Here is a 19,741-nt window from a genome sequence, read left to right as displayed (position 1 = left end):
TGTCCAGGCCCTGAGTTCAAGCCCCAGGATTGGGGAAAAAAAGAGAAAAAAGATCTTTCTGCCTCTGCTTCCCAAGTAGTTGGGGCTGTAGGCATGCATCATCATGTTCAGCTTGAGAAGATTCTACCAGATTTTTTCCCTTGCTTACAAAGTCCTGGGGCCCTGTGGTAAACTCTCCATGAGATGACCTGTTAGTGGTAAGCATGATAGACCAATATAGACACCACAGCCAGTGGGTAATGGCATTAAGACACTCAAGCTTGTGCCTGGACCACCACTCTCTCACCTGGGCAATGTTGGCCTGGGAGGCCAGGCGGATCATGATGTCCAGCTTCTCCAGCTTCACGTAGATGGGGTCATTGTACTTCACAAAGAAAACCTTCATCTCGTGCTTCAGAATCTCGGGCCTGGTGGCAGGGCAGGATGCCCAGAAAGCATAAGCAAGGCACAGGCCTGTGAGAAAACCCTTTCACTTTGCTGGACCATTGCTGAGGGCTGAAGTGGAGCCTGAGGTCCAGGGAGGTAGAGCCATTGTTGGGCTACATGTGCCAGTGGAGGCTCTGCCTGGTTATTACAAGTGTGATCAGATCTTGGGCATAGAAGAGGCAAGACAGTTCACAGTCAAGGGCAGTAAGCAGCAGGTAAGGGCTCCAACCTCAGCCTGTTTCCTAACCCATAAAATGAGGATGACCCTCGCAGAAAGGCATTACCCCCCAGGCCTGAATCTGCTAGGTCTGAGATCTTAGTAGTGTTTGTCCTGGTCCCGGACCAATCAAGGTAGTTATTTGTACAAACAATATTGCTTTCCTTCTGGGAATCTGAAAATCTGATGGGTGTCCCCAATGAAAACCTTCAATGCTGGGGCTGGGAAGGTGGCTCAGTGGTACAGCGCTTGCCTTGCATGCCTAAGGCCCTGAGTTCGATTCCTCAGCACCACATAAGCAAAAAGAAAAAAGCTGGAAGTGGCACTATGGCTCAAGTGGTAGAGCGCTAGCCTTGAACTGAAGAGCTGAGGGACAGCACCCAGTCCCAGAGTTCAGTCCCACAACCGGACCCCCCACACACACAAAAAAAGAAAACCTTCAATGCTGAATCTCAATTACGTTCCTGTGGGCAGAAACGATCCACACGTGTTGCTACTTTCTGATGCTAGGGGAAGAGTATGCTCGATTCTCCCTTCCCCCAAAAGAGAGGGAGACCCAAGAAGATACCTCTATGTTGCTCTCATGAGTCTCAGTCATATGAATTATAAGCTGAGACCTGCCAGTAAATCTGTGCTTGGGGGGGAGGGGGCGGGAGGCCTTGGGAACCCTACCACAGACACCCATACAACAAGTCATTTGTGAGAGTGTAATGAGGAACCTAACATGATGGACCCATATGTGTCAGAGGAGGTGCTCCAGGCTGAGCTGTCCAGAGCACGTTACATACAGCTCCTCCCTTAAGAGCCTGCCCTGCTGCCCTCCAATGGCACCACCTGCCACACTGTTCTAAGACAAGGAAACTCAGAGGGGTTATGAGGCTTACAGCAGTCACATGTTAACAAAAGAAGCATGTTGAGTCATCACCCCGGCTCCCACTCCCATGCCCTTTCCAGAAGAGAAACCAGTAACATAAAAAACCAAAAGTAAAATGCTGGTTGCTGGTGGCTCATGTCTGTAACCCTGGCTACTCAGGAGGCTGAGATCTGAGGATTGTGATTCAGGAAAGTCCATGAAACACTTATCTTCAACTAATTATCAAAAAGCTGGAAGCAGAGCTGTGGCTTAAGTGGGACAGCACTATCCTGAGCAAAAAAAGATCAGGGATAGTGCCCAGGCCCTGAGTTCAAGCCCTAGGACCAGCACAAGCAGCAGCAACAACAACAAAGTGAATATATAAAACGTTTTTCTCCCCTTAGGAAAAGGGAGGACAGAAGGTAAGGAGGGAGAAGACAGGGTAAGGAGGAACCCCTGGCCTCAGTGCTGCAGCACAAGCTGCGAGGAGGACCTGCCACACCAGCAGGCTTTGTGTTGCTTTGGGTAGGAGGCAAGACACCAAGCTGGAGAGTAGGAGAATGACTTCTGCACTCAGGATGTAGCAGAAGCTGCCCAACCACTTACCAGGCCTGGCCCAGGTCATGCCTGGTGACATGGACAACTTCTTAAGAGATTATCATGTTAAATATAGCTGATCTGGATCTGTGAGTCCCTCCATTCTAACAAATCCAGTGACCCAAGACCCAAGGGCAACGGTGGGCAGACCCACGCTGTAACTATAAAGCCTGTCTCTGCTTTGTTAAGGCTCTTGGAATGCTTTCCTGTATTTACCTGTGATAGTTACAAATACTGCGGTTCAAGGACTAGATTGATACTACAACAAAAAGGCATGCCAGCTTTCAGCAGAGATGGCCTGTATATAAGTCTCCTATCTGCTCCCACCAGTGGGGCTCACTACTGCCAGGCCCTGATTATTGAATGAGCCACTGACAAAAAGACTGCTCCTCAGGAGGCTGATCCCACCAGGTGGCAGGGCTCACTATAGCTACCACACGGGAAGGAGGATCACTCCTGAGAAGCCTCAGACCCACCGTACCCTGGCACCAGGTCCCCTCCCTGGTGTCCTCAAATAGCTTCCTGGGAGGAGGGAGTGGGTTGCGCAGCATCCTGCTCACTCTGTTCTACCTCCCCCAGATCTTCAGGTCAATGCCATGTCCAAGGGTTCCTCACCATCTCAGAGGCCTCCAATCTCAGGGACTACTGCTATGGACTCTAAGGAATGTGCACACGTTCTGAGCAGCCCCATGCTCACCTTTACCTAGCCAGCTCTCTCAGGCTAAGTCAGAGCTTCTCAACCTTGATACTGCCGATCTATGGGGGACTATCTAGTACTATAAGAGGCTGAGCAGTGTCCCCGTCCTCTACTCACTAGAGGCCAATAGCCAATTCCAGCTATGACCATGAAAAGGGTCTCCAGATACTGCCAAATGCACCCCGAGGGGCAAAGGTGCCCTGGGTGAAAACCTTTGGCTAAAGCATTCTTTAAACTTCCTGCATACTGACAGGTCATTTCCTCTTGGCCCCTGTTGCCAGTGTGGGACCTTTGTGGTGGTCTCCGTACCTCTTCTGCACAATGAGGTTGATGTTGCGCAGGGCCACATACTGCAGCTCTGGCTCAGCCGACAGCAGAGTGACCAGGGGTGGGGCCAGCTTCTTGAGCAGAGTGCCATAGTAGTCCAGGTCCTTGGACAACATCTCCATGAACTTCATCAGCACCTTCACAGCAGACAGCACTACAGCAGAGTTGGCATGGGAGAGTCTGGGTGTGACCCGTTCACAGATACTGGGTTCCAGAGGGGCAAGAAGAGAGAAAGACAAGGGGAAACATCCTGTTTTTACTTATCAAAATACCATGTCTCCTGTGGAAGGAAGATCTAGATCCAGCATCTGTGGTCTCCTATTGACCCCATACAGACTCAACAATTCTGAGCTTTGGTTTCCTCATGTATAAAGCAGAGAGGATGTTGCCTATTCCCAGGGCTGGTGGGGGCTTATGTGAAACAACACATATAAAGAACCGGGAAGGTAGCTCAGTGGTAGAGTGCTTGCCTTGCATGCATGAGGCCCTGGGTTTGATTCCTTAGCACCACAAAAGCAGAAAACACTGGAAGTGGCGCTAGCCTTGAACTGAAGAGCTAAGGGACAGCACCCAGGCCCAGAGTTCAGGCCCCATGACCGACAGAAAACAAAAACAAAAACAAACAAACAAAACAAGAATCAGCAAAGGGGCTGGGAATGTGGCTCAGTGGTAGAGTGCTTGCCTAGCACGCATGAAGACCTGGGTTTGATTCCTCAGTACCACATAAACAGAAAATGCCGGAACTGGCAATGTGGTTCAAGTGCTAGAGTGCTGGCCTTGAGCACATAGAGGCGTAGGGACAGAGCCCAGGCCCTGAGTTCAAGCTCAGAAGTGGCAAAAAAAAAAAAAAAAAAAAAAAAGAGCAAATGCCTGGCATACAGTCCTTTCCCATGTCAGCTTGTTCCCTCCCTCTAACTGCTAGCAAAGGATTTCATGAGTCTACCTGGTGACCTGCACAATTCTCCCTGCTTTTGTAACAGTCTCATCATTTGTAAGGGGCAGACAAGGATGGATAGAGACCCAGGCAGACAGCGAGAACTCCATGAACAATGGCTCTGATGCTACCCAGCTCCTGACTCAGCCCAGGTGGTCCAGCTCAGGGTTACAGCCTTCAGAGGACGCTGTCCCACTGGGCTGGCAAGCAAGGGTGACCTGCTCACCTCTGGGCCTCGCGGTCGTCCTTGGGTGTGTAGTTGGCCAGGCAGTCTAGGATGAAGATCTGGCCCCACTCAGTGCACTCGTTCAGGGCTGTCAGCAACTTGTTGATGGACTGTGGGTTCAGGTCAAGCAGGTTGCTGCTGGGATGGGACTCAGCAATCTCCGAGAGAGCAGCCACTGCATTTGCCACCACCTGGTAGGGAGTGTGGAAGGAGCAGAGGCTGGGGCACAGCTCAGGCAGGGGCAGTGGACCTAATGACACCGGAGGGACATCTTGAAAGAAATATGACCTGATAGGCAGGATATGGAGTTTCAAGGAAACTACTCCAAGCACTTACCCTGCTGACTCCTGGGCAAAATGGAACTAAAATAAGGACAGCTGCCATTGAAAAGAAATAAGGCAAAGCCAGGTGTGGTGGTGTGTACCTCTGATCACAGCTACGTGAGAGAGGTATGTGTGTGCGTGCGTGCATGCATGTGTGTGTGTGTGTGTGTGTGTGTGTGTGTGTGTGTGTCCCTTAGCTTTTTCGCTCAAGGCTGGTGCTTTACCACTTGAGCCACAGCTTTACTTTTGCCTTTTTGTTAACTGAAGATAACACTCACAGACTTTACTGCCTGAGATGGTTTTGAATCCTAATCCTCAGACCTCAGGATTACAGGCATGAGTGCCCTGCTTCAGCCTGGGAAGTTTTTTTTTTTTTTTTTTTTTTTGGTCAGGTGTGGGGCTTGAACTCAGGGCCTAGGCACTGTCCCTGAGCTCTTTCACTGAAGGCTAGTGCTCTACCACTTGGAGCCTCAGCTCCACTTCCAGTTTTCTGGTGATTAATTAGAGATGAGTCTCATGGCCTTTCCAGCCTGGGCTGGCTTCTAGAACTGTGAGCCTCAGATCTCAGCCTCCTGAGTAGCTAGGATTACAGATCTGAGCCACCGCCCTGGCCTCTAGGAAAGTGTTTGAGATACCATTTCAAAAATGTTAGGTATGGAGGCAGGGTAGAAGGATCATGGTCTAAGGCCAGCTCAGGCTGGCCTGAGAGACTATCTGAAAAGCAAACTAAAATCAAAAGGACTAGGGACTTGGTTCAAGTGGTAGAACTCAGGGCCTCACACTTGCCTAGCAAATGAGGTCACAAGTTGAAACCCTAACATCACCAAAAAAACACCACCACCATCATCATCACCAACAAAAATGGAAGAAACAAGCCAAGGAAGGCCCAGCTCCAGACACCTGCCCAGGGGAACAATCCCTGATGTCAACACAACAGCCCCACTACCAGTTATAGCAGCTTATTTCTGTAGTTGTCAACATGCTGTCAGAGCTGGAAGATCCCTGCAGATTCCCTTAAGGCCGCTGGGAGCAGATGCCTGGGGCACAGACAGGCGTGTGAGGTGACACTCTGTGCTGGAACCCACTTGCACGTCTACCAGGCAGCTCCTTCTATGTGGCCTGCAAGGTCTTACACTTTTCCCTATGACAACCTAAGATGTCTGTGTGATGAGGGTTTCTATGGAATACAGAGAAGGGAGGGTTGGGCCAAAGGTTGTTTTTTTTTGTGTTTTTATAAAAAGCTTTTTTGAGCCAGGTGCACTCAGGCTCACACTTGTAATCCTAGCTACACAGGAGGCTGCTGAGGCTCGAAGCTAGCCTGGACAGAAAAAGATTCCATTTCTAATTTACAAGTCAAAAAAGGAAAAAAAAAACCTAGATTTGAGGTATTGCTCAAGTGGTAGAGTGTCAGGTATGAGCAAAAAGTGCTGAGGGAAAAAAACCAAGGCTTTGAATTCAAGTCCTTGTAACAGTGTGCACATATGTATACACACACACACACACACACACACACACACACACACACACACACACACTTGAGAGAATATGTAGCTAAGCCTAAGGCTGGCCTCAAACTCGCAATCTTTCTCACTTAGCTTCCTGAGTACTAGGATCATAGGTGTGTGATGCCACACTACTGGCATGCGCTTCATTTTAAATAGACCCTGGCCAAGGTGCCTTGCAAAATGCTGCCATCGTCATGGATGGAGTCCAGGCTACCTCCCAACATGTCCTGGTGTCCTGCCTTCCACAGTATGCTACTTCAAGGGTGACCCCTTACTTTCTGCAAAGATGTTAAGGAAAAGGAAAAGAGCCACACATTCAGAATATCACACTCAGATGTTTTGGTGACAAGACCATCACAACGACAGTGACTGGAAGGGGAAGAGGGCACTAACAATGATGCATACTGTATGCCAGGCCAGGCATGGCACTTCCTAGCACTCCAGGCAGCCATAAAGCAAGTGACCCTTCTTACTAATGAGGAAGAAAGCTGTGGAAGGTCAGCAAGCCTGAGGACACACAACTCACTAGAAGGTCAGAGAAGGGAATTCAGGCCTAGTTCCCTGCGGAGACCATTCCTGAACTATGACAAGGCAAAGGAACAATTAGCAACTCAGTTGGACTCTGACTTCTAGGAACTGGGGGTACCCAGGCTGACAGTCAAGCCAAGGTCTCCTCACACAACCCAGGAGGCAGAGGAGGTGACATGGTGAGTGGCAGTGGCTTACCATGGGGTTGGAGTCAGAGATGAGGTCTTTAAGGGTGTCCAGGAAGCCCTGGTCTTCCACCAGCTGGGCATTGATGTCATGGAGTTTGGCGACACACACAGCTGCTGTCTTTCGCACATATGGATCCTCATCCTTCAGGCACTTCCTGAGTGGCTCACACAAGTACTCTGTAATCTTGTCGACTCGGATGCAGCCCATGGTCCGCACTGCCAGGGCCCGAATGAGGGGATTGGGGTCTTCACAGTCCTGAGGAGAACCAGCCATTGGCCAGGGCAGGGCAGATGAGCTACCTATGGCTTCCTATTCTTTCTAGCTTGCAGCTCTCCCACGGGGTCTTTCCCTACCACAGTCAGTAGAACCCAAGTAAATGGCAGGTGATGGATACTGAGCGGTCACCAAATACCATGGCAGGGGATCTGCACACTGTCTTACTAATCCTCACAGCAGATTACAATTGTGGCCCTGTTCCACAGGTGAGGAAGCTGAGGCTATTGGGGAAGATGGGCAATCACCCAAAGTCACAGAGCAGATTCGTGATCTAAACCCACAGCTGCCTAGTACTAGAACTCTGTTTTCCATATGTAAGCTGGATCCTCATCTGGGGACAGAAAATGTAGAGGGGGTAATCTGGAAGAAGCACAGAGCCACTCTCAAGACACTTGCTGAATCCTGCTCTGGCAAAGACAGTGCAAAAGCCAGCCAAGTTTCTGGGAAGATACGGAGCCCTCTGCTGGAGGAACTGGCCATCAGCCTGTGCAGGCTGGAAAGGAGCCTCAGCATCCCAATCCTAGGCCCAAGGACCTTGGCTTGCAGCAGTGGGCAACCCTTGTCCCCCCTCCCACTGAGCTCCTAGTCACCTTCACAAAGGTGTTGACGGCCATGATGGCCATATCAGGCTGGCTCTTGGCATAGTTCATCAAGTACAGGTACACCAGCTTCTTCAGCTCCAGGTTGTCTGTCTGCATGCAGTTCACCACATCCGGAAAGAGGGCACTAGAAGGTCAAAGCTGAGTTAGTAGAGGACAGCCTGAAGGAGGGATTTTCAGTAAAGGCTTGGTGCTAAGGGCTTAACATACTTAGTCTAATAGCAAGAAGATAATACTGAGGATCAGAAATGTCAACCTGTCTGAGGAGGCAGGTCTGACTTATGACTCCTGCTATCCTGGATGGAATTCTTCCCAAGATGGTATCTAAGGGTCCTAGAGGGTCTCAGGCCCTCTTGAGCTGAGAAATATAGAGACCAATCTTCTGTTTCTGAACCATCACCTCCCCTCTTGATTCTTACTTCCCAAGCCCCAGTGGGCAGTGTCTTTGAAGCTAAAGGAGAGGTGTCACCTTGGGAGGTGACACACCAGGAAGAAGGGTGGGGGGCAGGAGGAAGTACTGATGAACCTGACTTGCTCTCTGGGACCTTCTGCACCAGCAAAGGAAGCTCTTTTGAGGTGGAAGAACAAAGACATTTCCTCTGTGAGGAGGTGACTGCCGTGTGCTAGTGGAAGGAATTGGTCTTGGAAGGAGGCCAGTTTTCCATCAGATACCCAATCCTTCTGTGAGTGTCCTCAGCAGGTCTCTGCTGTTTCTCCTGAGTTTGTGGCAGGAGGGCCTTGCCTGGGCTAGCCTGGGGTGGGCAACTGTGGGAAAGTCTAGAGCAGTGGGATGGTATGACAGGCAGGTCCTGGGTGGAGAACTGCCCCACATAAATCTTAGGTCTCTGAGGCAAAGATGGCACTTAAGTTCCTGGGACTGAATCCAAGTTCTGATATTAGCCATGGGACTGCTAGGCAGTCATTTCCCTCACTTTTTATCATGTTTCTTTGGTAGTAAAACATCATTGCCTACGATGGGAATTTAAGAACTACTGAGAAATTGTATCTGAACGTACTCTCAAGCACTGCAAACATTGAGTTGGCATAAAATCCATCCCTGTCTTTGGGGACTTCTCAATCTGATGGGCAGCTAAACATGAGAACTGTCTAGACTTGTGCTAGGTGAAGGAACAGAGAACAAATGCTGACTTCAGGGGAGCAGGCTGGCGTGATGAGGGAAGGCAACAGAAGCCAGGTGTTGGGTGGGCTTTAAGCAATGGGAGAGCAAGCTGGTCATGGGCATTCCAGGTGTCAGGAAAGCTTGAGTGAAGGTGTAGTAGCCCTCCTACATATGGCCTGCTCCAGCTGCCAGTTGCAAACCAACAACAAGTCAGAGAAATCCAATCTGCAGGGATGTGTACAAATTTAATGTTGTCTGGAAACTTCAATCAGGGAGTACCAAACAAAAAAATCTACATTTCCCAGTCTTTTTAAAAGCTGGCCATACTTGGGTCATCATCTCCAGCAGCTGCAACTCTCTGGAGCTTCTGAGAGGGTCCCTGACACATACACTACCACCACTACTTTTTCAACCCATCTGCTTCATTTGTTTCGTGACTGCCAGAGCCACTGGCATTTGGACTTGTGACTTTTGTGAAACAAAGCATTCTGTTTGGAACAGGGGCTCACAAAAGGAGCTGTATGAGGAGGCATGGGTCCCTAGATGGCCCTAAAGGAGAGATCCCAACTGGACCCAATCGAGGAATTCCTCCATCAGCCAGTGTCCAGCAGCCACTTGTCCTACACCTGCACACCTGACGTCTTTGCCCACGGTCATTGATGCAATCACTTTCTTTACTGCTTCCTTCTTCTTTTCCTTCTTGTCACTGTTGAGCTCGGCCTTCAGCTCGAAGATCTCTCCTAAGAAAAGGAGGCAAGCATGAAGAGTCCATCCTTATCCCCTGCCAGGGGACAAATGCCTGCCCTAACTTCTCAAAGAACTAGGGGGAGACAGAGGGTAGCGTAAGACCACTAGCTTTGGGTGGGACATGCAAGAGTGAGGGATGCTTAGGAGAGGAATTACAGTGATGGAAGCTTAGAGGCCATGTTGAATTGAAGCAATAGGAACTATCGTGGTGGTGGTGGTGGTGCAAGGTCCTGAGGGAGTAGAGCTGTGGCTCTAAGTGATAGAGTGCTAACCTTGAGCAAAAGAGCTCAGGGACTAGGCCTAGGTCCTGAGTTCAAGCCCCATGACCGACCCCCCCCCCAAAAAAAAGCAAAGCTGTCCTCAGCTATTTCACTGTAAAGACTCTAAAGGCTGAGCGTGATGAACTCTGGGTTCTCAGGGATTGAGGGGAAGCAGGATTTGATCAATACCGTACGTCTTTCCTGTTTTCTTAGGACCACAAGCTCAAACAGCTGGCTCAGAAGTGAAACAGGGTTTCACTTCCTGAGTGACAAGTGGTTGCTAAGCTTGGAAATGGTGGAAATGGGAATTCAAATGTCCCATGAGGGCTCTGGCATATAATAAATTGTTCTTAAGAACTTGATGATTCGGACAAAGCAAACAAGGAAGTGAGGTTGCTCTGTGGAGATAATCAGAACCAGCTAACAGCTAGGGAATTTCCTAAGCCTTTCTCTGAGCTGGCATCACATCTCCTCCCTCATTATTTTCACACAAACTCTGCATTCCCCATTTTACAAATGAGCAAATGGAGGCTGTAAAAGGTCCAATAATGTACATGCAACTAGCAGGAGAGAGGGCAAAGGTGCAAAACCCTACCCGCTCCCTCTGAAGCTCATGCTCTAAGTCCTAAGGCTTAGGCCTAACCCAGATGATCCTTTGCCTCTCTGAACCGGTTACCCTGCCTGTCCTCCACCTCTTGCTTGGGCACTATACACAGAAGTGAACACTCATCTTGGAGCCTGGCACTGGGTGGCCTGTATTAAGAGTAGCTGCTGTTGCTATTGAGTTGTCTTTGGTAGAATGGAAGTCCCAAGTTTCCTTCTCAAGAGCTATTATTATTATTTTATTTTCTGGCAATGGTACTGGGGCTTGAACTCAGGGCCTGCGTGCGGTGCTATCCCTAAGCTTTTTTTTTTTTTTGTCGGTAGTAGGGAATTGAACTCTGGACCTGGGTGCTGTCCCTCAGCATTTCAGCTCAAGGCTAGTGTTCTTCTACTTGAGCTACAGCATCACTTCCGGCTTTTTCTGCTTCTGTGGTGGTAAGGAATCAAACCCAAGGCCTCATGTATGCAAGGCAAGCACTCTACCACTGAGCCACCTTCCCAGCCCTTCCCTGAGCTTTTTCACTCTACTACTTGAGCTAGCACTTCACCTCCAGCTTTTTGGTGGTTAATTGAAGAGTTTTAGGGGCTGGGAAGGTGGCTCAGTGGTAGAGCGCTTGCCTTGCATGCATGAGGCCCTGGGTTCGATTCTTCAGCACCACATAAGCAAAAAGAAAAAAGCTGGAAGTGGCGCTGTGGCTCAAGTGGTAGAGGGCTAGCCTTGAGCTGAAGAGCTGAGGGACAGTGCCCAGGCCCAGAGTTCAGGACCCACGACTGGACCCCCCCCCAAAAAAAAAATTGAAGAGTTTCACAGATTTTCGTGTCTGGGCTGGCTTTGACCTGCCATCCTCAGATCTCAGCCTCCTGCCGTGATTTACAGATGTGAGCCACCAATGCCCAGCTCAATTTTCTTGAGGTGGAGGTGAAGGAGGACTATTAAGCTGGGAAAAGTTCTGTCAAAGTTCTAGGTGGACTTTCAATGAGAAAAAAGAAAAATAGCTTTGGTTTGAAGTCCTGACTGAATAATATAGTGCTCACTATAGAACTGAGACTAGAGACTTGAGAAACAGCTAAATGGTTAATAAAGAACCATTATCTAGCACAGCCTTGAGAAAGGGCCACTCAGGATATTGCTCAATAGAGCCAGGAGGAATCTGTACATCTTGCAGTTCTAAGCTAAAGAGGGTTAAAGAACATTTGTCAGTCACAACATTTCCATTTCCTTAAAAACAAAAGGAACCAAAATATCCAACAAAATAAGCCTAGCTTAGCACATTTTATTTAATTTATTTAATTTTTTTAATTTTTGCCAGTTGTGGGCCCTGGACTCTGGGCCTGGGCGCTGACCCTCAGCTTTTCAGGTCAAGGCTAGTGCTCTACCACTTCAGCCATAGCTCCACTTCTGGCTTTTTCTGCTTATGTGGTGCTGAGGAATCAAACCCAGGGCCTCATGCATGCAAGACAAGCACTCTACCACTGAGCCACCTTCCCAGCACTTGGCACATTTTATTGGGGCAAACTCAGTTAACTTAATACCAGTCATTAGAACTGCTTGGAAATGTTTATGATAATGTCAAAGGAAAAACAGGATGAGAACTTTTCAAAAAAAAAAAGTGCTCACCCATGAGGACCAAGTATGTACTCAATAGTGTACACATGCACTGCAATCTGGGGTTGCTGATAGTAGTATATGGTGTTTTTGTTGTTTCTGTGACAGTCCTGGGGCTTGAACTCAGGACCTGGGTGCTGTCTCTGAGCTTTTTTGCTCAAGGCTAGCGCTCTACCTCTTTGAGCCACAGCTCTACTTCCTTTTGTTTTTAATTGTCCAGGCCTCCCCAAAAGAGAGAAAGAAGCCAGGTACTGGTGGCTCATGCCTATAATCCTAGCTACTCAGGAGGCTGAGATCTGAGGATTATAGTTCAAATCTAGCCCAGGAAGGAAAGTCCATGAGACTTTGATCTCCAATTAAACACCAAAAAGCATAAAGTAGATATGTGCCTCAAGTGGTAGAGTGCTAGCCTTGAATATGAAAGCTCAGGGACAGTGCCTAAGTCCTGAGTTCCAGCCCTAAGATTTGGGAGAGGGACAGAGGGAAAGGGAAAGTGAGAAAGGAGAAGGGGGAGAGGGAGAGGGGGAGAAAGAGAAAAGAAGCCCATTATAGTCCAACTTTTTTTTTTTTTTTTTGGGTCCGGTCATGGGGCCTGAACTCTGGGCCTGGGCGCTGTCCCTCAGCTCTTCAGCTCAAGGCTAGCGCTCTACCACTTGAGCCATAGTGCTACTTCCGGCTTTTTCTTTTTGCTTATGTGGTGCTGAGGAATCGAACCCAGGGCCTCAGGTATGCAAGGCAAGCACTCTACCACTGAGCCACCTTCCCAGCCCTAGTCAAACATTTTTAAACTACAGGGAAGAAAAAGGGGAAGAGCTTTTTCCCACACTTAAGGCTGATACCTACCTTTCCGTTCCTGAGTTCTAAAAGGAGCAATCAATCAATTCCTTACACTAGCAACAATTCAAGGTTCTGGATCCACAGGTAAAGAAGCTTTAGGCCGCTCTCACTAGTGCCTTCTGGTCTTCACCCTATTCCTGCTCCAGCTCTCCAGAAAGCACTCAGAAGGGTCAAGCAAGGCAAATAGGATAGACCCAGAATGAAAACACAGTACCTTTCTTAGTTGTGGTGAAGTATTTTGAGTCAGTCATTTTGGTTCCTTATCAGTGGCTGGACTCTGCAAGACAGAGAGGGGTGACTCTGAGCTGTGTTCTGTTCAATTTTCAGTTAGGATGAGCAGAAGCGGGAAGAGGAGGGGCATTCAGCACACATGAGGCAGGGGAAGATAGCAGTTTATCTTTCCCAAGCAAATGACATATTAGACCATGGCCGGTCAGATTTTGAAGGATAATTGTGTGTGTGTGTGTGTGTGTGTGTGTGTGTGTGTGTGTGTGTGTGTGTGTGTGTGTGTGTGTGTGTGTGTGTGTGTGTGTGTGTGTGTGTGTGTGTGTGTGTGTGTGTGTGTGTGTGTGTGTGTGTGTGTGTGTGTGTGTGTGTGTGTGTGTGTGCACGCGCCAGTCCTGAAGCTTGAACAAAGGGCCTGGGTGCTGTCCCTGAGCTTCTTTTGCTCAAGTATAGTGCTCTACTACTTGAGCCATAGTGTCACTTACTGCTTTTTCTGAGTAGTTTATTCAAGATAAAAGTCTCGCATACTTTTCTGCCCAGGCTGGATTCAAACTATGATTATCAGATCTCAGCCTCCCAAGTAGATAAGGATTAAAGGTATGAGTCTCCAGCACCTAGCTTTTTTTTTTGGTTGGTCATTGGGCTTGAACTGTGGGCCTGGGTGCTGTCCCTCAGCTCTTCAGCTCAGGGCGAGTACTCTACCATTTGAGCCATAGCGTCACTTCTGTTTTTAACACAATTGGAGGTAAGAGTCTCACAGACTTTCTTGCCTGAGCACTGTCCCTGAGCTCAAGGCTAGCACTCTACCACTTGAGCCATAGCACCAGTTCTGGCTTTTTCTGTTTATGTGGTGCAGAGGAATCGAACCCAGGGCTTCATGAATGCTAGGCAAGTACTCTAGTACTAAGCCAAATTCCCAGTCCCTCAAGGTGTCTTTCATTGCCCAGTGGAAAACTCATTATTTGAAGTACAATAGTACTAAGCTCTCCTCTTTCACTCAAAAAGTACTTAGCAAGTGTCTACTATGTCAATAACTCTTTGGGACCAACAGATGAAAGATAATAGGAGTCAAGTCCCTACAATACAAGGCAGAGGCTTCTGAGATAGTATTCTGAGATTTATTAAGAAGTGATCATGTTCTGAGTCTCTATTAAAGGCAGGGGTTTCTAGGTATTATTTCGTTCACTCCTGTCATTAGAATGATGAATGGCTTTAAACTTCATAGTACACACGAGGAAACAGGCTTGAAGATGTCATGTAACTTGTTCAGTCACATCGTCTCAGCACAGTGCTATGTTCTATAGATGAGGGAATTCTGTTTCATCCATTTGAGAAGGAGGATGGTAGCTAAGAGATCAGACCAAAAAAAACTTCCAATTTACCTGTATACAGGTGTGATGGCACATGACTGTCTTTTTAAAAAAGGAAGTTAGGAAAGAAAAAGGAAGAAGAGGAGAAAGAAGAGGGTATGAAGAATAATTTGCTAAGCCGGGCACCAGTGGCTCATGCCTGTAATCCTAGCTATTCAGGAGGTTGAGATCTGAGGATTACAGTTCAAAGCCAGCCTGGGCAGGAAAGTCCATGAGACTATTATCTCCAATAAACCACTAGAAAACCAGAAGTGGTGCTGCAGCTCAAGCAGTAGAGCGCTTGTCTTGAGCTGAAGAGCTGAGAGACAGCACCCAAACCCAGAGTTCAGGCCCCACAACCGGACCCCTCCCCCCACAAAAAAGAATAATTTGCTGAAAAGCACTACTCCTTACATGGGACCATGAATGAACTAAAAGAAAAAAACAGGTAAAGCTTGACATACCTGCCCCCATTTTTAAAGTATCTTTGCTTTAAGCCCACTCTCTCTGAAATCACCTTGCACTCACCTTGGAATCCAAGAGGATAACATCTTTAAAATGGCCAGAGACCATAACAACCCTTAAGGAACAATAGAGCCTCCTTAGGAGACTACCCTTTAGACAAATGGTAACTTGTCTATCCTGACGAGTGCTGATAACTGAAATAATGATCAACCAGGTCACACTTTGACCAGGACTGTTTAATAATTATATATACTTGTGGTCCCCTGCCCCTTAGATAGCTAAGTACTATCTTCTCATGGTATGTCATGCCATGTAATGAATTTCCTTTGTATCATAAACACCTTTTTGGCTGTTTTTTTGTTTGTTTGTTTTTTTTTTTTTTGGTCGGTTGTGAGGCCTGCACTCTGTCCCTCAGCTCTTCAGCTCAAGGCTAGCACTCTAACACGTGAGCCACAGTGCCACTTCGGGCTTTTTCTGCTTATTTGGTGCTGAGGAATTGAACCCAGAGCCTCATGCATGCAAGGCAAGCACTCTACCACTGAGCCACCTTCCCAATCCCAATTAGTTTTTTGAGACACAGTCTCATTATATAACTCAAGCTGTCTTGGAGCTAACTTGCCCTTGCCCAGGAAGGCTTAAACCTGAAGTCCTCCTGCCTCAGCCTCCTGAGTGCAAGGATTACAGGAATGAGCCACCATGCACAGCTCATAAACATCTCCTTTTCATTTGCTATGCAGGGGCAACATGAAAGGTAATTGTGTAACACATGATGGGTCAATTTATATTCCCTGGAAACAAACCAATGTAGCAATTTTTTCAGCACAACTATTTCTCCAGGTTTGGCTTGTATTGGCTAATATTTATGGCAGGATGGCAAAGAAGATATCCCCCTAGATGATTCTTTGTTTCAGTAACTAATGGGAAACAAGCATGGGCTGTCTGAGGTTGCCTTGAGTCCTTTGTGGACCCTGACAGAATAAAGGAAGAAAGACTGCTGATAATCAGGATAAAGAAAAAAGGACACAATGCCATTTTCCTCTTGCTTTGCAAAGTGGGAAAGGTGGATGGCCTTTTGCAATGGGAGCTGCAGGAAAGAGCAGAGAAGACAGTCTTGTTTAATGATGTAAGTCCTGCAAAGGGACCTCAGAGGAGACTGCTGCGTCTGATGGTACAAGTTGCGCAGTAGGGCATCTACTTTGCCAGTCCCCACAGTATGAGCCAGGGCTCCAGACAGAACCACAAAGGGAGGATAGACCATGTGGCCCTGCTCACAGCTCTACATATGGCAAGTGTTCAATTGACGTTAGTTGAAAGAAATGAAAAGGGGCCACTGGAGATCTCGGGAAGCTCAGCCTGCTCAGAGGGCTCTGTTATGTAATGAGTTAGCATTTATTTTTCAATAGGAATTAACTGAAACAAATTTTTTTGGTGGTCTTGGGGATTGAATTTTGCCTTATATTTGCTAGGTTAATTATTTTTTGTTTATACATGAAACTAATTATTTTTTGTTTATACATGAAACCACTTTCCCAGAAAACCATCACCAATCCAGAAGGTGTGTGTGTGTGTGTGTGTGTGTGTGTGTGTGTGTGTGTGTGTGTGTGTGTGTGTGTGTGTGTGTGTGTGTGTGTGTGTGTGTGTGTATTTGCCAGTGTGTGTGTGCGCGCGCGTGCGTGTGTGTTGTATTTGTGTGTGTAGGGTGTGTGCATGTGTGTGTGTGTACGTGTGTGTGTGTGCGCACGCGCACGCGTGTGTTGTATTTGCCAATACTGGGGCTTAAATTCAGGACCTTGTGTTCTTACTTGGCTTTCTTGTGCCAACAGCTGACATTCTACCATGAGATATGCCTCCAGTTCTGGCTTTTTGCTGGCTAAATGGAGGTAAGGCTCCTGGATTTGAATGCTCAGGCTGGCTTTGAGGATCAACCCTCAGGTTGTGATTCACAGGTGCTTACTTTAGAGGTTCTTTATAAAGCTTTAAGAATGTTCTAAGGAACTCTAAGGGCTGGGAGAACAAGATACTTCTGATATCATAAAGAGCTGCAAGGCTCAAGAAATTACAAACGTGATCACAACTGGAAAAAATGTATGTAAAAGGCTAACCTTTTTTTGTGCATGTGTGCTATTACTGAGGTTTGCACTCAGGGCCAGGGCATTCTTCCTTAGCTTCTTTTGCTCAGGACTGGTGCTCTATCATTTATGACACAGCTCTCTGGTGGTTAATTGGAGATAAGAGTTTACAGGTGCCGGCCATGGTGACCCACGCCAGTAATCAACAAGGATTAGGCAGAGGATCATGAGTTCTAGACCAGCCTGGGCTGGAAGGTGGCTTAGTGGTAGAGTTCTTGAGTTCTTGCCTAGCATGCATGAAGCCCTGGGTTCAATTCCTCAGTACCACAAAAACAGAAAAAGCTGGAGGTGGTGCTGTGGCTCAAGTGGCAGAGTGCTAGCCTTGAGCAAAAGAAGCTCAGGGATAGTGCCCAGACCCCGAGTTCAAGCCCCAAGACTGGCTAAATAAATAAATAAATAAATAAATAAATAAATAAATAAATATTGCCAGCACTCACACCTGTAATCCTAGCTACTCTGGAGGCTGATATCTGAGGATCATGGTTCAAAGTCAGCCCGGACAGGAAAGTCTGTGAGACTCTTATCTCTAATGAGCCACAGAAAACAAGAAGTGGTGCCATGGCTCAGTGGTAGAGCACTAGCCTTGAGCTGAAGAGCTCAGAGACAGTGCCCAGGCCCAGAGTTCAAACCCCAAGACCAAAAAAAAAAAAAAAAGTTTTATAGGCTTTTCTGCCCAGGCTGGCTTTTGAACTGTGATCCTCAGATCTCAGCCTCCTGAGCAGCTAGAATTATAGTTGTGAGCCACCGGTGCCTGGCTCTCAAGGACAACTTAATCTATAAAGAGGAACGACAGAAGCTAAAACTCAAAGAACCACAGAAAGTAACACATACACCCCTCCAACATTAAATCTTAAAAGGAAACAGCCAGGTGTGGTGGTACAGGCCAGAAGGATGATGAGTTCAAGGCCAGCCACATAGTAAGACCTTATTTAAAAAAAAATAATAAAAAAAAGCAAACAAATCCACCCAGAATCTAGAAGGAAATAAGAATAAACAGGCACCAGTAGCTCATACCTGCAATCCTAGCTACTCAAGAGGCTGGGATCTGAGGACTGTGGTTCAAAGCCAGCCTGGGCAGAAAAGTCCATGAGACTCTTATCTCCAATAAATCATTAGAAAACCAGACTTGGTGCTGTGGCTCAAGAGGTAAAGCACTATCCTTGAGCTGAAGAGCTGAGGCACAGCACCCAAGCCCAGAGATTAAGATTCACGATGGGGTTTGGGGGTGAGGAAGAACTTCAGGGCTTCTCGAGAGTCCTTTCTTCTCCAACCATCGGAAGCTGTCAGGAGTATATTCCTCCTCTGTAGTAGGAACAACACAGTATCTGGGGGCCACAATATAACCTGTTAGCAGCAAGGGTGTTTTACACTACTGACCAGGGGGAGGGGTGGGCTTTAAGGGATCTTTTTTGGGAGAATAAAACGGGTGTGGCAGTGTGTAGCTGTGTTCCAGGTCCTCAGGATTGCTTGAGCCCAAGATTTCAAGACTAGCCAGGACCACATAGTCCCCTGCTTGAGTTGAGGAGTAGGGGGTGAAGCCAGACAGAGCTGCAGGGTCAGCTCATCAAGCCAGTAGAGCTGCTGACAGGCAGGCACCTCAGATGCTCATGGACACTGCACAGCCTGAGCTGCCAGCGTGGGCTGCTGCTGACCTCTGCGGTGTCTACTCTGCAGATCCCTCTGCAGAGGGCCCCACAGGACTGATGATGCAGAAATCGTATCCCTCTGAAGGTGAGCCTATCCAGCAAATGAGAGGAGCAAGGGAATGCTGGGCAAAGAATGCTTTGGAAAGCTATACCAAAGCCCAGATTTAAAAACAGGAAAGCCCACCACTGGGAAAGTTCCCCCACAGCTCGGGCACCTACTGAAGGGCGCCTTCTCTCTGCATCCTTTTTCTGTTATGAGTTTGCTTGTGTATTTTTGTCTCTTGGATGCCAGCTCAAGAGCAATTCTGCATTCTCTCTGCAGGAATGGGGAAAACTCTGTCGCTCAGTACTAGGTGGGGCTTGCAGATGTCCTGGGAAGACATGCTTTTCCAGGCCCTGGTGAGTTGCTGCCAGGCGCTGCATCCCTACTACAGGGATGACAAAGGGGTTAAGTCCTTTTCCTTGAAAGTAGGCGGCAAGTTAAGAAAGTTGTCTTTGGAAGTGGCAGCAAATGCTTACAGGGACCATCTTGGTCAGAAAGTGCTTTGGGCAGTATGACGAGTCACTTGCTAAGGAGTAAGAATTCTGGGCATGAATCCTTTAATTTAATCACTTCCAGGCCAAGGAAGGCCTCAAGAGGCTAGCAGGGGAAAGTTAATAGAAGGTGTTCCTCTGTTTTTGTCCCTGCTGTGCCCGATTCAAGTTGATGCATCATGCCTATACAATACTAATACTTCACTGCTCCATCTCTGAAATAGTTCCTCTTACCTCCTTTTAGACTTAAAGGAACTGAGTAAGAAGACCCCAAATATAGTTGCTTTAAGCTTGCTAGATGATAAATCTTTGTGAGAATCTACACAAGCCAAGAAAAAAAATGGAATGTGATCAAAACAGAAAAATTAGGTCCTAGGAAGAAAAGCAAAGCAAAACAAAAACAAAAACAACCTCATGAAAATACTGCTATCCACCAAGTTTGGATTTCAGCCACCAAAGTTAGGACTGCATTTAACAAGTCCTCAAAATTTTCAAGACTTTATACATCTATGTATATGCGTAT

At 47.5% G+C, this 19,741-nt stretch overlaps 1 protein-coding gene across 3 annotated transcripts in view; it reads right to left on the bottom strand.

Moving 5' to 3' along the window:
- Positions 1-19,741, bottom strand: part of Ap1b1 (adaptor related protein complex 1 subunit beta 1) — a 51,114-nt gene that overhangs the window by 17,932 nt on the left and 13,441 nt on the right. For all 3 annotated transcript variants that reach the window (XM_069994581.1, XM_069994583.1, XM_069994582.1), the window contains exons 2-8: positions 13,085-13,147; positions 9,452-9,557; positions 7,689-7,824; positions 6,832-7,077; positions 4,278-4,468; positions 3,100-3,321; positions 287-407 (exon numbers count right to left, since the gene is read on the bottom strand). In XM_069994581.1, the coding sequence (XP_069850682.1) occupies positions 287-407; positions 3,100-3,321; positions 4,278-4,468; positions 6,832-7,077; positions 7,689-7,824; positions 9,452-9,557; positions 13,085-13,121 (1,059 nt within the window). In that variant the 5' untranslated portion in view covers positions 13,122-13,147. The remainder of the gene's footprint in view (positions 1-286; positions 408-3,099; positions 3,322-4,277; positions 4,469-6,831; positions 7,078-7,688; positions 7,825-9,451; positions 9,558-13,084; positions 13,148-19,741) is intronic.

This window comes from Dipodomys merriami, unplaced genomic scaffold (genome assembly GCF_024711535.1).
Source record: "Dipodomys merriami isolate MVZ:Mamm:240054 unplaced genomic scaffold, mDipMer1.0.p SCAF_45, whole genome shotgun sequence".
Taxonomy (NCBI): Eukaryota; Metazoa; Chordata; class Mammalia; order Rodentia; family Heteromyidae; genus Dipodomys; species Dipodomys merriami.
The sequence above is the reverse complement of the archived record's forward strand: the minus strand, read 5'-3'. Positions and strand labels throughout refer to the sequence as shown.